The sequence below is a fragment of the Oncorhynchus keta genome, chromosome 23 (genome assembly GCF_023373465.1).
Source record: "Oncorhynchus keta strain PuntledgeMale-10-30-2019 chromosome 23, Oket_V2, whole genome shotgun sequence".
Taxonomy (NCBI): Eukaryota; Metazoa; Chordata; class Actinopteri; order Salmoniformes; family Salmonidae; genus Oncorhynchus; species Oncorhynchus keta.
Window position 1 is genome coordinate 16,463,878 of NC_068443.1, and position 15,083 is coordinate 16,478,960.

At 43.0% G+C, this 15,083-nt stretch overlaps 1 protein-coding gene across 37 annotated transcripts in view; it reads left to right on the plus strand.

The window, feature by feature from the left end:
* The first annotated feature begins 8,249 nt into the window (after positions 1-8,249).
* Positions 8,250-15,083, plus strand: part of LOC118373556 (putative leucine-rich repeat-containing protein DDB_G0290503) — a 31,373-nt gene continuing 24,539 nt past the window's right edge. For 36 of the 37 annotated variants that reach the window (XM_052476621.1, XM_052476620.1, XM_052476619.1 and 33 more), the window contains exons 1-23: positions 8,250-8,411; positions 8,577-8,707; positions 9,103-9,132; positions 9,630-9,654; positions 9,932-10,000; positions 10,976-11,065; positions 11,188-11,256; positions 11,358-11,441; positions 11,706-11,792; positions 11,981-12,064; positions 12,194-12,268; positions 12,433-12,522; positions 12,626-12,712; positions 12,820-12,909; positions 13,024-13,113; positions 13,273-13,362; positions 13,509-13,571; positions 13,750-13,812; positions 13,995-14,063; positions 14,176-14,259; positions 14,378-14,464; positions 14,618-14,701; positions 14,835-14,903. In XM_052476621.1, coding sequence (XP_052332581.1) covers positions 8,336-8,411; positions 8,577-8,707; positions 9,103-9,132; positions 9,630-9,654; positions 9,932-10,000; positions 10,976-11,065; positions 11,188-11,256; positions 11,358-11,441; positions 11,706-11,792; positions 11,981-12,064; positions 12,194-12,268; positions 12,433-12,522; positions 12,626-12,712; positions 12,820-12,909; positions 13,024-13,113; positions 13,273-13,362; positions 13,509-13,571; positions 13,750-13,812; positions 13,995-14,063; positions 14,176-14,259; positions 14,378-14,464; positions 14,618-14,701; positions 14,835-14,903 — 1,786 coding nt within the window. In that variant the 5' untranslated portion in view covers positions 8,250-8,335. The remainder of the gene's footprint in view (positions 8,412-8,576; positions 8,708-9,102; positions 9,133-9,629; positions 9,655-9,931; positions 10,001-10,975; positions 11,066-11,187; positions 11,257-11,357; positions 11,442-11,705; positions 11,793-11,980; positions 12,065-12,193; positions 12,269-12,432; positions 12,523-12,625; positions 12,713-12,819; positions 12,910-13,023; positions 13,114-13,272; positions 13,363-13,508; positions 13,572-13,749; positions 13,813-13,994; positions 14,064-14,175; positions 14,260-14,377; positions 14,465-14,617; positions 14,702-14,834; positions 14,904-15,083) is intronic. The other variant, XM_052476582.1, reaches the window with a different exon arrangement.

Here is a 15,083-nt window from a genome sequence, read left to right on the forward strand (position 1 = left end):
AAATAAAACACAAAAACACCGACCGCAATTCTTCACAAAACTGGACCTGAGGAGCGCGTATAATCTGGTACTTATCCGGGGAGGAGATGAGTGGAAAACCGCATTTAGTACTACTTCTGGTCATTATGAGTACCGCGTCATGCCATACGGGTTGAAGAATGCTCCAGCCGTTTTCCAATCCTTCGTAGATGAGATTCTCCGAGACCTGCTCGGGCAGGGAGTGGTAGTGTACATTGATGACATCTTGATCTATTCTGCCACACGCGCGGAGCATGTGTCTCTGGTGCGTAAGGTACTTGGGCGACTACTGGAGCATGACCTGTATTGCAAGGCGGAGAAATGTGAGTTTTTCAAACAGTCCGTTTCCTTCCTGGGGTATCGTATTTTCACCTCCGGGGTGGTAATGGAGGATGATCGCGTTACAGCCGTACGTAATTGGCCGACTCCGACCACGGTGAAAGAAGTGCAGCGGTTTTTAGGGTTTGCTAATTACTACCGGAGGTTTATCCGGGGTTTTGGTCAGGTGGCTGCTCCCATCACCTCACTGCTGAAGGGAGGACCGGTGCGCTTGCGCTGGTCAGCAGAGGCGGGCAGGGCTTTCAGTCGTCTGAAGGAGCTGTTCACCAATGCGCCCGTGTTGACGCATCCGGATCCCTCTTTAGCGTTCATAGTGGAGGTGGATGCGTCCGAGGCTGGGGTTGGAGCCGTGCTGTCCCAACACTCGGACGTGCCATCCAAACTCCGCCCGTGTGCTTTCTTTTCGAGCAAGCTCAGCCCAGCGGAGCGAAACTATGATGTGGGGGACCGGGAGCTGTTAGCTGTAGTCAAGGCTCTGAAGGTGTGGAGACATTGGCTTGAGGGGGCTAAATACCCTTTTCTCATCTGGACTGACCATCGTAATCTCGAGTACATCCGGGAAGCGAAGAGACTAAATCCACGTCAGGCTAGATGGGCCATGTTTTTTACTATGTTCCAGTTTACCCTCACATATCGGCCAGGCTCCCAAAACACCAAAGCTGACGCACTGTCTCGCCTCTATGATACAGAGGAACGGTCAGTAGAGCCAACTCCCATCATTCCACCGTCATGTCTTGTGGCACCGGTGGTATGGGAGGTAGATGCTGAGATAGAGAGGGCCTCACGGTCAGAGCCGGCTCCTCCTAACTGTCCAGTAGGGACCAAGTACGTGCCGAGGGTGGTCCGGGATAAGCTGATTAGGTGGGCTCATACTCTTCCCTCCTCGGGTCATCCTGGGTTCAAGAGGACAGTGCAGAGTCTGAGAGGGAGATACTGGTGGCCCACACTGGCTAAAGACGTGAGATTTTATGTCTCCTCCTGCTCAGTGTGTGCTCAGAGCAAGGCTCCTCGGCACCTACCTAGAGGGAAATTACAACCCCTCTCCGTTCCACAAAGGCCGTGGACACATTTATCGGTGGATTTTCTTACCGACCTTGCCCCGTCCCAGGGAAGTACTACGATCCTGGTCGTTGTGGATCGGTTTTCTAAGTCCTGTCATCTTATTCCGTTGCCCGGTCTTCCTACGGCCCTGCAGACTGCTGAGGCTTTGTTTACCCATGTCTTCCGGCACTATGGGGTGCCTGAGGACATCGTCTCTGATCGGGGTCCCCAATTCACGTCCAGAGTGTGGAGGGCGTTCATGGAGAGACTGGGGGTCTCGGTTAGCTTAACCTCAGGTTTTCACCCCGAGAGTAATGGGCAGGTGGAGCGCGTTAACCAGGATGTGGGCAGGTTTCTGCGGTCCTACTGTCGGGACCGGCCTGGTGAGTGGGCAAGGTATGTTCCATGGGCCGAACTAGCCCAGAACTCCTTACGCCACTCCTCTACTAACTTGTCTCCTTTTGAGTGTGTGTTAGATTACCAGCCGGTCCTGGCTCCATGGCATCAGAGTCGGACCGAGGCTCCTGCGGTGGAGGAATGGGTACAGCGCTCCAAGGACACCTGGAAAGCCGTTCAGGACTCATTACGGTTAGCGGGGGAACGGCAGAAGAGGAGCGCTGACCAGCACCGCAGTGAGACCCCCGTGTTTGCACCGGGTGACAGGGTCTGGCTCTCGACCCGAAACCTGTCCCTCCGCCTGCCCTGTCGGAAGCTGGGGCTGCAGTGTGTGGGGCCGTTCAAAGTCCTGAGGAGAATAAACGAGGTGTGTTATAGGTTACAACTTCCTAGGTATTACCGTATTAACACCTCGTTTCATGCGTCTCTCCTCAGGCTGGTGGTGGCTGGTCCCCTGCAAGAAGGTGAGGTGTCTGAGGTCCCTCCGCCCCCTCTGGACATCGATGGGCCCCCGGCGTATACAGTTCGAGGCATTCTGGATTCTAGACGCCGGGTGGGGGGCCTACAGTACCTCGTGGACTGGGAGGGGTACGGCCCGGAGGAGAGATGCTGGGTTCCGGTGAGGGACATTTTGGACCCTTCTCTCCTGATAGAATTCCACCGCCTCCACCCGGATCGCCCAGCACCTCGTCCTCTGGGTCGTCCTCGAGGACGGTGGCGGCGCGCTGCGGGAGCCGCGCGTCAGGGGGTACTGTCACGACTTCCGCCGAGGTTGGCTCTCCTGCCCGTTCAGGCTGTGCTCGGCGGTCGTCGTCACCGTCCTATTAGCCACTACCGATCCCTTTTCGGTTATCTGTTGGTTTTGTCTGATTGTTTTCACCTGTGTGTTAGTTAATTAGTATCTGTATATAATGTAGGTTGTCCCGCCCTTGTTTTGTGCGGGATTGTTTGTTTTTGTCATTTCGTTTCGGCTGTCGGTGTTTTTGTGTTTTATTTCTCCGGTTTGTCTGTTATCCTGTTTTGGATATTTTCACCCTGTTTGTTTTTTGGGTTGTCCGTGTTTATTTTTGTTCACTGGAGAATAAACTACTAATCACTATTTTCTCTCTGCGCCTGATTCCACCCACCTTGACTAGTCGTGACACCGTGCTTCTACACCTGCATTGCTTGCTGTTTGGGGTTTTAGGCTGGGTTTCTGTATAGCACTTTGGAGATATCAGCTGATGTACGAAGGGCTATATAAATACATTTGATTTGATTTGATTTAAAATAACACATCCTAGATCTGAATTAATGAAATATTCTTATTAAATACTTTTTTCTTTACATAGTTGAATGTGCTGACAACAATATCACACAAAAATTAAAATCAACCCATGGAGGTCTGGATTTGGAGTCACACTCAAAATTAAAGTGGAAAAACCACACTACAGGCTGATCCAACTTTGATGTAATGTCCTTAAAACAAGTTAAATGAGGCTCAGTAGTGTGTGTGGCCTCCATGTGCCTGTATGACCTCCCTACAACGCCTGGGCATGCTCCTGATGAGGTGGCGGATGATCTCCTGAGGGATCTCCTCCCAGACCTGGACTAAAGCATCCGCCAACTCGTGGACAGTCTGGTGCAACGTGGCGTTGGTGGATGGAGCGACACATGATGTCCCAGATGTGCTCAATTGGATTCAGGTCTGGGCAACGGGCGTGCCAGTCCATAGCATCAATGCCTTCCTCTTGCAGGAACTGCTGACACACTCCAGCCACATGAGGTCTAGCATTGTCTTGCATTAGGAGGAACCCAGGGCCAACCGCACCAGCATATGGTCTCACAAGGGGTCTGAGGATCTCATCTCGATACCTAATGGCAGTCGGGCTACCTCTGGCAAGCACATGGAGGGCTGTGCGGCCCCCCAAAGAAATGCCACCCCACACCATGACTGACCCACCACCAAACCGCAGGCAGCAGTTCTCCATGGCGTCTCCAGACTGTCACGTCTGTCACATGTGCTCAGTGTGAACCTGCTTTCATCTGTGAAGACCACAGGGCGCCAGTGGCGAATTTGCCAATCTTGGTGTTCTCTGGCAAATGCCAAACGTCCTGCACGGTGTTGGGCTGTAAGCACAACCCCCACCTGTGGACGTCGGGCCCTCATACCACCTTCATGGAGTCTGTTTCTGACCGTGTGAGCAGACACATGCACATTTGTGGCCTGCTGGAGGTCATTTTGCAGGGCTCTGGCAGTGCTCCTCCTTGCACAAAGGCGGAGGTAGCTGTCCTGCTGCTGGGTTGTTGCCCTCCTCCACGTCTCCTGATGTACTGGCCTGTCTCCTGGTAGCGCCTCCATGCTCTGGACACTACGATGACAGACACAGCAAACCTTCTTGCCACAGCTCGTGTTGATGTGCCATCTTGGATGAGCTGCACTACCTGAACCACTTGTGTGGGTTGTAGACTCCGTCTCATGCTACCACTAGAGTTCAAAAGTGACCAAAACATCAGCCAGGAAGCATAGGAACTGAGAAGTGGTCTGTGGTCCCCACCTGCAGAACCACTCCTTTATTGGGGGTGTCTTGCAGTCTTACAGTTTTATATCTTTATGTTTGAAGCCTGAAATGTGGCAAAAGGTCGCAAAGTTCAACGGGGCCGAATACTTCCGCAATGCACTGTATATATATATATATATATATATATATATATATATATATATATATATATTATACTCCAGACACTGACATTACTCGTCCTAATATTTCTGTAATTCTTAATTCCTTTCTTTTGACTTTTTAAATTTGTGTGTGTTGTGTATTGTTACATATTACTGCACTGTTGGAGCTAAAAACACAAACATTTTGTTTCACCCGCAATAACATCTGCTAAATATGTGTATGCGACCAATAAAATGTGATGCATTTTGATTTGAATGGTCTGTGTTACCACCTTATGAATAGCCCTACAGCGTGCAGTTGGATGCTTTGATCAGTTGATTGACAGGTGTAGGCTGTAGGACTATTTATTTTTTATTTCACCTTTATTTAATCAGGTAGGCTAGTTGAGAACAAGTTCTCATTTGCAACTGCGACCTGGCCAAGATAAAGCAAAGCCGTGTGACACAGACAACAACACAGAGTTACACATGGAATAAACAATAAACAAGCCAATAACACAATAAACAAGTCAATGACACATTAGAAAAAATAACATATACAGTGTGTGCAAAAGGCATGAGGAGGTAGGCAATAAATAGGCCATAGTAGCGAATAGTTTCAATTTAGCAGATTAACACAAGTGATAAATGAGCAGATGATGATGTGCAAGTAGAGATACTGGTGTGCAAAAGAGCAACAAGGTAAATAAAATAAAAACAGTATGTGGATGAGGTAGATAGATTGGGTGGGCTATTTACAGATGGACTATGTACAGCTGCAGCGATCAGTTAGCTGCTCAGATAGTTGATGTTTAAAGTTGGTGAGGGAAATAAAAGTCTCCAACTTTTTTTGCAATTCGTTCCAGTCACTGGCAGCAGAGAACTGGAAGGAAAGGAGGCCAAATGAGGTGTTGGCTTTGGGGATATATATATATATATATACAATTTCATCTAGTGTGGATGCTTGCAAACACAGGCTGGTGATAATGGCTGGAGTGGGATTGGTGGAATGGTATCAAATACATCATGATGCTGTTCCATTTCCGCCGTTCTTGCCATTATTATGAGCTGTCCTCCCCTCAGCAGCCTCCTTAATTTGCCTCCCCTGTCTCCTTCAGGATTCTTTAAGTAGACATGATAAGACACATCTGAGTTTGAAAATGTATTGCTTCATGTTTTTTTCACAGCATATACAGATAGTGCTGTTGGAATAGACTAGAGAGCATTGTTTTGTTCCCCTTATTAATATTTAGTATAGACTCCCCAGTACTTAGTATAGGATCCCGAATCTTCCTGGGGTCCAAACAATTACATCACAGCAAAACACAACAGCTTAAGGTCACTAATTAGTAATGGTCACCCCTCGCCTGGATGTCTTTAATTGAAAGGAAAAACCAAAAACCAGCAGACACAAAGCCCTCCATGGAATTGGTTTGACACCACTGGCCTAAATAAAACAATACATCATACTAGAAATTAATACATTATTAATCTTTTAGTACACATTTACAATATCAAGTCCACAATACCACAACACTACAATAAGTGTTGTGAGCAAGGCTTACCCATGGCAGTAGCTCAATTAGCCATAGGCTCCTCCACAGTACAAGTGACCAACATTTCTTCATTCAGTTTCCAGACTGATTTGATCTGGTGTTTACACTGAGTTGTTAGTAGAGTGAGAGAACACATACTATAGTGAACTGAAATGAACTTTTTTTTGTTGTTTACACCTGTAACGGTGAAAATAGTGGACTTGTTAATATTTATGTCACCGAGCAGCACTGGGTTAGCTGTATGGTATTAATCTTGTAGCTGTTTAGAGGCTACGTGCCTTGACTACACTGGTTATCTACTGTTTATCATGGCAAATAAGGGTGTTGGTCGCATGATAAACACAAATGTAGCTGGTATTGGATGTGCTTTTTTCTGCAGTATTCTTCTTGTGCAAGACATTTATGACAGTGCATCATATTCATGATCATCTGAAAATCTCACATTTTGATGTCAATCCAGGGTCACAGTTGGAATGAATGGTTTCGTAAAGTCTTACTTATCCATATTTCTGTTGAAAAGGTCATACAAGTGTTAGAGGGCTGTGTTCCTCTATAACCTATGCAGAATCTTCATAATCATCTAAACTTTTTTCCATTTTATGTCAATCCAGTGTCACAGTTTGTGAATTTTGTATCTCCATAATAACACTCTGACTCCAGCTAAAGCAATCTTATCTAAGCCATTAATTATTTTAATCTCTCTGCTACCAATCATACTTCTGTGAAAACAGATCCAACTATACTGAATAAAAATATAAACGCAACATGCAACAATTTCAAAATTTTACTGAGTTACAGATCATATAAGAAAATCAGTCAATTGAAATATATTTATTAGGCCCTAATCTATGGATTTCACATGACTGGGAATACAGATATGCACAGATACCTTAAAATAAAGGTAGGGGTGTGGATCAGAAAACCAGTCAGTAGCTGGTGTGACTGCCAGTTGCCTCATGCAGCGCAACACATCTCCTTCACATAGAGTTAATCAGGCTGTTGATTGTGGCCTGTTGAATGTTGTCCCACTCCTGTTCAATGGCTGTGTGAAGTTGCTGGATATTGGCGGGAAATGGAACATGCTGTCGTATACGTCAATCCAGACCATCCCAAACATGCTTAATCTGTGACATGTCTGGTGAGTATGCAGTCCATGGAAGAACTGGGCCATTTTGGAATTGGAATTTGGGAATTTTCCAGGAATCGTGTACAGATCCTTGCAACATGGGGCTGTGCATTATCATTCTGAAACATGAGGGGATGGCGGCAGATGAATGGTACGACAATGGGCCTCAGGATCTCGTCACAGTATCTCTGTGCATTAAGATTGCCATAGATAAAATGCAATTGTGCTCGTTGTCCGTAGCTTATGCCTTCCCATACCATTACCCCATCGCCACCATGGGGGACTCTATTCACAACGTTGACATCAGCAAACCACTTGCCCACACGATGCCATACACGTGGTCTGGGTTGTGAGAACAGTTGAACGTACTGCCGAATTCTCTAAAACAGCATTAGAGGCGTTTTATGGTAGAGAAATGAACATTGAATTCTCTGGCAACAGCTCTGGTGGACATTCCGCATGCCAGTTGCACGCTCCCTCAATTGCATGCTCCCTGTGGCAATGTGCTATGTGACAAAACTGCACATTTTAGAGTGAACTTTTATTGTTCCCGGCACAAGGTGTAACTGTGTAATGCTGTTTAATCAACATCTTGATATGCCACACCTGTCAGGTGGATGGTTTATCTTGGTAATCGAGAAAGTCTCAGTAACAGGGATGGAAACAAATTTGTGCACAAAATTGGAGAGAAATAAGTTTTTTGTGCGTATGGAAAATTTCTGGGATCTTTTATTTCAGCTCATGAAACATGGGACCAACACTTTACGTATTTTTGTTTAGTATGCAATGAATAAACCGTGATTGTTTGCCCCTAATCGTCCAGTGCCAGCAGCTCCCCTTAATTTACCGCACATCCATGGCCCTTGTCCAGAGGAGTGTGTGGACGCAACCAGACCGCTACCCATTGGTTGGTTAATATAACATATCAGTTATATGAACTTTGGATTCCTGTTCCTGTTTCCCGTCAGCAAGACTATTTTCTGATAAGACTATTTGCTCTAATATTGCTCTAGTCTAGGCTGGTTGTTAAGTTCTCTGTTTTCCTGATTTGGAAATAGGTCAAAATTACACAATGTTTAAATTAGTTGGAGAGTATCTTGGATACTTCATCCCTCCCCCTTGGATGAGGTCTTTAGAAGAGTATTCAGAAACTACGTTGGGAGCAGCCAGCTTTATAAAAGCTAGACGACTGTGGAACGAGCATAAGTCTGTCTGAGAATGATGGCAAGAATACAGACAACTTTAATTTGCCTCCTTCTCCCCTGTCTCCTTCAGGATTCGTTAAGTAGACATGGTAAGACACAACTGAGTTTGAAAATGTATTGCTTCAAGCTATTTTCACAGCATAGACAGATATTGTACTACTGGATAATAGCAATAGAATACAATATATACATTTCTATGTGTCGTTTAAATGGTTAAGGACAGTCATTGAACACTAATGTGTTTTGTTTGTCAGTCCCCCATGAAGGTGGCCATGCTTTGCAACCTCGCATCCAGAGAGACATAAAGAATGTAGATCCCCCTGTGGTGTTACAGGGGCCAATGACTCATGGAACGGATGTAGATGCAATCCTCCGGAAGCACAATGTAAGTGTAATAGGTGTGAAATGGCTAGCTAGTTAACTGTGCATGCTAGTAGTATTTCAATCGGTGATGTAATTGTTTTTGGTGGGAGCGATAGTTAACGATGCTACGTGGGAAGGCAGTTGTTAATGTGTTCAGAGGGTCCCTGTTCAAGCCCAGGTTGGGGCGAGGAGAGGGAAGAAAGCAACACTGTTACATAAGAGCCTTATACATTCTGTCTCTTACTCCAAAATACACACATTTTTAAACCAAGCTTGGTCCCTCTCTCGTAGCATATAACAGTTGTTTTGTCCATACAGGTTTGTCTGGTTTCCACTTGCCCGATAATAATGTTCAATGTGATTAGGTTAGAAATTGGGTGTTAGAATGATGTAATGTTCTGTTTTTCTTACCTTCAGATCACTTTACCAAATGGCTACCTTGGTCAGGTAAGAACTTGTAGGAACTTTGCCTAAAATTAGTGCACCAGGCCTTTATTAGTCCTGTATTAGCAGACCTGTGTAGTCTTCTGTGGCACACTGAAAATTCAGCCCTCCCCTGCAGGGCAGGCCATTATTTTGGCTACCATGGTTATGCCTCCATAGGATGACAATGCCCCCATCCACAGAGCATGACATGAGTGGTCACTGAATGGTTTGATGAACATGAAAACAATGTAAACCATATGCCATGGCCGTCTGTCACCAGATCTCAACCCAATTAAACACTTATGGGAGATTCTGGAGCGGTGCCTGAAACAGCTTTTTTCACCACCAACAAAAGTGTGCCCTATTAAGGCCCTTTATGTTGATGTTTCCTTTATTTTGGCAGTTACCTGTATGTTAGCAAAACATTCCTGCCTCAAAGTTGAGCAAACTAGAAATGATATGGCAGCTGGTTGCCTTAATTTTTTTTTTAATGGATCAACTTACATTTTTCTTTACAGTGCACTGTTGTGAACAGCTGTGAGGGTGAGTACCTTGCTTTTGCAAACACTTCTTCATATCAAATCTATTATTATACTGGTATCATAAGATGCTGCACATTGTTCACCAATTTTACAGCAATTCAGCGAGGGGTGGGGGGGTTGAAATACATAATGTGGTAATAATAGATTATATTGTTGCATATGCCTACCTAAAATGAGTGTTGTCATGTAATCATATAATCTGAATAGATAAGACCTGTATGTGATGTGACAAATGATTCTATTGAACCTATGTTATTTTAACACAACTGTGTTCACAGGTCTGAAAGAGCAACTGGAGGACACAAACAGACAATTGCATGAGAAAACCAGCCACACCATTCAACTGGGTGAGCTATTGTATTGCTGCTGGTCCTACATATCACCTAAAGCGCGGTCACCCTTTTTCTAGCTCCTAGCCAACTTTGCAGTATTTTGTATTTTTTTGTATTATTACTTACATTTTTTGCTCAGAATGTTTATAATATTACTTTTTCGGACTCTGACATTGCTCGTTCTGATGTGTCTTAATTGTATATTGTTATTGTATTGCTTGATATTACTGCGTTGTTGGAGCTAGAAACTTAAGCATTTCACTCAGGGCCGGCTCCAGGCATAACCTACATAAACGACCCTAAAAAACATAATTTTTCATACTTTTAGCAACTCAGTCGATGTCTCAACGTACTTGTTATGTCAGTCACTGACAGCCAATCAATTACCCATGTCAGCTAACAATTTTTAGATTGATAAGTTAGTCTAGCCAGCTATCTAAACTTGTAGTGATAATGGCCGAATACCGACCCGGGCACGCAGGGCATGTGCCCAGAGGTCCTGACCTCCAGGGTGCCCCCATTTATTTTGTTAGTCACTTTCACTCAGATATCATTTACATGGCATAAAGATGTCATAGCAAAATGTGTAGAATTGCAGGAAATTAGCTGCAAAACTGAAAAATGTTTCTCTCCGCCCCATGGCAAAATGTGTAGAACTGCAGAAAAGTTCCTTTAAAACTGCAACATTTTCTCTTCACCTCATGGCAAAATGTGTAGAATTGCAGGAAATGAACTTTAAAACGTAAATATTTTTTATCTCTACCGTCAAGGGCGGTCCACTAAAATGTTTTGCCCGCGAGGTGGGGGGCCTCTTAGGGCCCCCAAAAGGCTAGAGCCAGCCATGATTCCACTGCATCTGCGATAACATCTGCAAAATTTTGTATGCGACCAATAAGCTTTCATTTAATTTTGGGCATCTAAGACCAATTATTCGATGTCAAGTGTAGGGACCAATTAAATGGCTCTAAAACTCTTTATTATTCATTTTAGAACAAGAAGTGTTTAAACTGAAGCTCACAGTGAGACAGTTGAGAGTGAAGTCTGCAACCTGCGGTCGGGAAACATCAGATCACATTGCCAGTAAGTGTTACCTCACCACTGCAAGTCTTATCTTTTAGACATATGTCAAACAACTTCTTATAGAACAACTATACTATGGTACAATACTGTTAATGCTTGAAACAATACAATATATCTAACAGAACTGCAAGCTCAGTTGGAGGATAAGATGAGTCAACTGGAACAGATGTCGCATGACAATGGAAACCTGGGTGAGTGGAACTGACTTAATTGGTATTAGCATAGATGTTAGATTACTGGTAGAAACCCTATCACTCATATTTATTTCATTTTCCTATTTTTCTCATTATAGTTCTGAGGATCACAGCTCTTACCTATGAAGTGAATGAATTACAGAAGAAGAACACATCCACCTCAACTTCCACCAAGATCACTGGTAGAATGTTGTTTATTATGCCTTCTCTCCATGAACATAACCATGACACCCTCCAATTCCACTCTGTTCAACATTTGTTACAATGTATAATTTGCTGTAGTGAGTTATCTCCACATAGTCACTATGAAACCTAGTGAACAAAATGTATTTTCATTTTTATCAAATCAAGGTAATGATTTTTGTACCATTCTGAACTGTGTTAAAATCAAAATGTTAACAACTACCTTACTAGTTCTTCATGAAGTATGTTTATTTGTCTTTTAGACCTACTGAGCCAGTTGGAGGAAAAGAAAAAACAATTGCAGTTTAAAACAGAACAACTGGAAAAGAACAGTCACAGTTCTCAACGTAGTAAGAGAAGAACCCTGTTATTTCAGCATTCATGTTACTGTGCAGTAGTGGTGAATTGTGTAAAATTGGTTCAGAATCAGGGAATCATTTTCAGTCCAGTTTCTTAGAAAGAATGCAGGATAGCAGTTTTGTACATTTTAAATATGCATGTGTAATTTCACTTGACTATGACATTTGTTATTTTTTAGTTCTTGAGATTATTGAACTGCAGACCCAGATCTGGGAGTTAGAGAAAACAAATCACAGTCAGGAGACTTTAACCCAAATCACTGGTACAGTATAATCTAAACTACTCAAGATTTAGAAATGTTTCTTGCGTATCTTTTTACCATAGAATACTTACCTTCTTCCTTTCCCAAAAGCCTGGTGCCCGCAAATCATTTTACTATTGTTCTGTCTAGTTCTACAAAGACAACTGGATGCCAAGATCAATGAACTGGAGAGCAACTCCGAAGGGAGTAATGACTCCAAAATAGGTCAGTTTGTTTGGGTTGGATTACTGAAACTGACTCACCTGGGGAAAAAAACATCTGTAGGGCAAACGCCCACTCACACAAGATAGCTCACAGAGCATGCTGACAATATCAGAGGAGAATTTCTTCCAAAATGCATTGCTAAATTATCTCTCTTGGCTTTTCAGTGGTGATGATGATCACATTAGAGAATGAGATTACAGAGCTACAGAAAAGGATCTCGGAGCTCACTGAGGAATCCGAAACTAAAATGACTGGTGACTAAATAGTTGTTATTTTATAGACATAATTACCCCCCCGAGTTGGACATTGAGTTGAACTGATCTCTGATAGAGCTAAATTGCTTCTTTTTTTTAATAGATCTACAGAGGCAACTGAAGGAGATGAAACAGCAACTAATTGACAAGATATTACAACTGCCGGACAACAACACTAACACTGAACTAAGTAAGTGGACAAGTGTCTCTCCATAATGATCCTAGACTGAGATATGCTGCAATAGGATCTAGTGTCTCTGCATGTCCTACTGACTGCTCTGTTCTTGATTATTTCAGCTGAGGAGATTTTAGCATTGCAGAATGCAATAAATAACCTATATATACAAATATCAAACCTACAAAAGAAGACCAATGCCCAACATGCAGGTACATGCCAACCCTACTTGTAATTGTTATTGGTTGCACCACTGACTGTGAACCCTTTTGCACTAAATGTTGCATGATTGGAAGAATGTCAAAAGCATTGTGCGTTTTTATTAGAGCTGCAGAAGAATTTAAACAACAAGGAAAAACAACAAGAAGCTTGGAAGAAACAACTGAAGGGGGAGGACGAGACTAGTGTACAGCTGAGTGAGTGAAGCAGCAACATTTGATATTTTTTATCATATCTAACTGTCCAGAAAATACAAAAGCTATTTTCAACAATTTATGAAATATGATTTGAAGAAGGGATACAGACTAAAATAATCCCACCCTGTTACTTTGCTAATTTTCTTTCTCTCTGACCAGTTATGAAGATAATTTATATAATGAGGGAACAGAGAGATTTACAGATACAAACAACACAGCAGATGCAGACAACAGCAGCCCAGATCACTGGTGAGATCTTTATTGCTAGTATGCACCCTCCTGTGAATGCACCCTCCTGTGAATGCACCCTCCTGTGAATACACCCTCATTGGGTTGTGTGAAGTATGATGCTCTAATTTTCTAATGTGTATTAAAATGAACTGTTTGAACTCCAGCACTTCTGCAACAAGTTCAGGACAAAGAGGATGAGATTGACAGAGTTCAGGCTGAAAACAAAGGTAAAGACCACTTCCTCTGTTCCTGTCTTGTTTATCACTACAGGCCTACAGCGCTAGTCTGCTCTAATCATTACTTTAGGTATAAAACCCACAGTGTTCTACGTTTCATTTTTGATTTGATTGTTGTGTTACTTTGATAAGAATGTCTGATAGATTATGCTCCTTCCTTTTAAAACAGACCTGCAGAAACAGCTGAAGGAGAATAATGCAACGTGTTTCAGTCTCGAGAACAAATATGACCGTGAGACTCTTTCTTCTTCCTATCACTAAAGCCAGAATATTCTACCTGGAAATATGTTTCATTCACCATGTCCTCAACATTTAACATTTAGACTAAACTGCTTCTCACACATCATCATGATATTCTGAGATGTTGAAACTCTCTTTATGATCCTAAGCCTGTTTTGTGTGTGCCTCTCACAGGGGTGAGGGGTGAATTAGAGGACAAGATAAACTTACTTAACAGTCAAAATTCAGGCATCTCCAAACTAGGTGAGTGAGGCCAGTTGGAAAGTTTCTGCTAATTTATAATTGGTACATTGTGTTTTCTACAGTTGACAGCAGCTTACTGTATAGTAATAGTAGATCATTTTGGTTCTAACAGTTCTAAGTATCGTGGCTCTGAATGATGAAGTGAAGTGGCTGAGGACTCAAATCATTTCTCCAGAAGCCGCAGACAAGATCGATGGTGAGTGTCACTGCCAGTGCTTTCCCCCTCATTACTCCATGCACTGCAGAAGGGTTGTTCTGTTATGAAAAACTGTCATGGTTTCATTTGTTATATTTTAACTGTATCTGTCTCTCAGAGCTGCAGAAGCAACTGGAGCAGAAAAACCGAGAATTAAAAACGAAGAGCAACGAACTGCAGGAAAAAAGTTCAAACGGACAAAGGAGTGAGTTTTCACTGACTTAACCCATCCTGAGAGAGCACGTGGAATGCTATGCAATTATAATAAATAAAACACTGACAAATTACAAATGAGACTAATTCTAAATGTTTTGGTTAATTCAATCGAGTCGTTTCAAATGTGGTTGTCCTTTTTCAGTTCTGAGAATAATTGAGGTGCAGAATCTGATATGGGAGTTCCAGAAAGGAGTGGATACTCAGAGCAACATTTACCAGATTGCAGGTGAGTGAAAACAGCATTTCATTAATTACAAGGTCATTTCAGAGAAATACTTTGATTATTTTAGTGTAAAACTACTCATGAGACATACATTATTCAACCACATCTGTAACTTGGTTGTACATATTTTGCACAGTGCTACAGAAAGAGCTGAATGACCTGACTGCTGAAATGGAGGACAAGGCCGATGACGACTCAAAACTGGGTGAGTTTTGATAATAGGATGGACACGAAAGCTGAACATCCCACTGGGCACAAACTGGTTAATTCAATGTTGTTTCAATGTCATTTATTGCGATGTGGAAACATATGAGGTAGGGGTGCTGAGGTTGCTGCAGCACCCCCTGAAAATTCAGAATAGTAAAAAATATATATATACACTGCT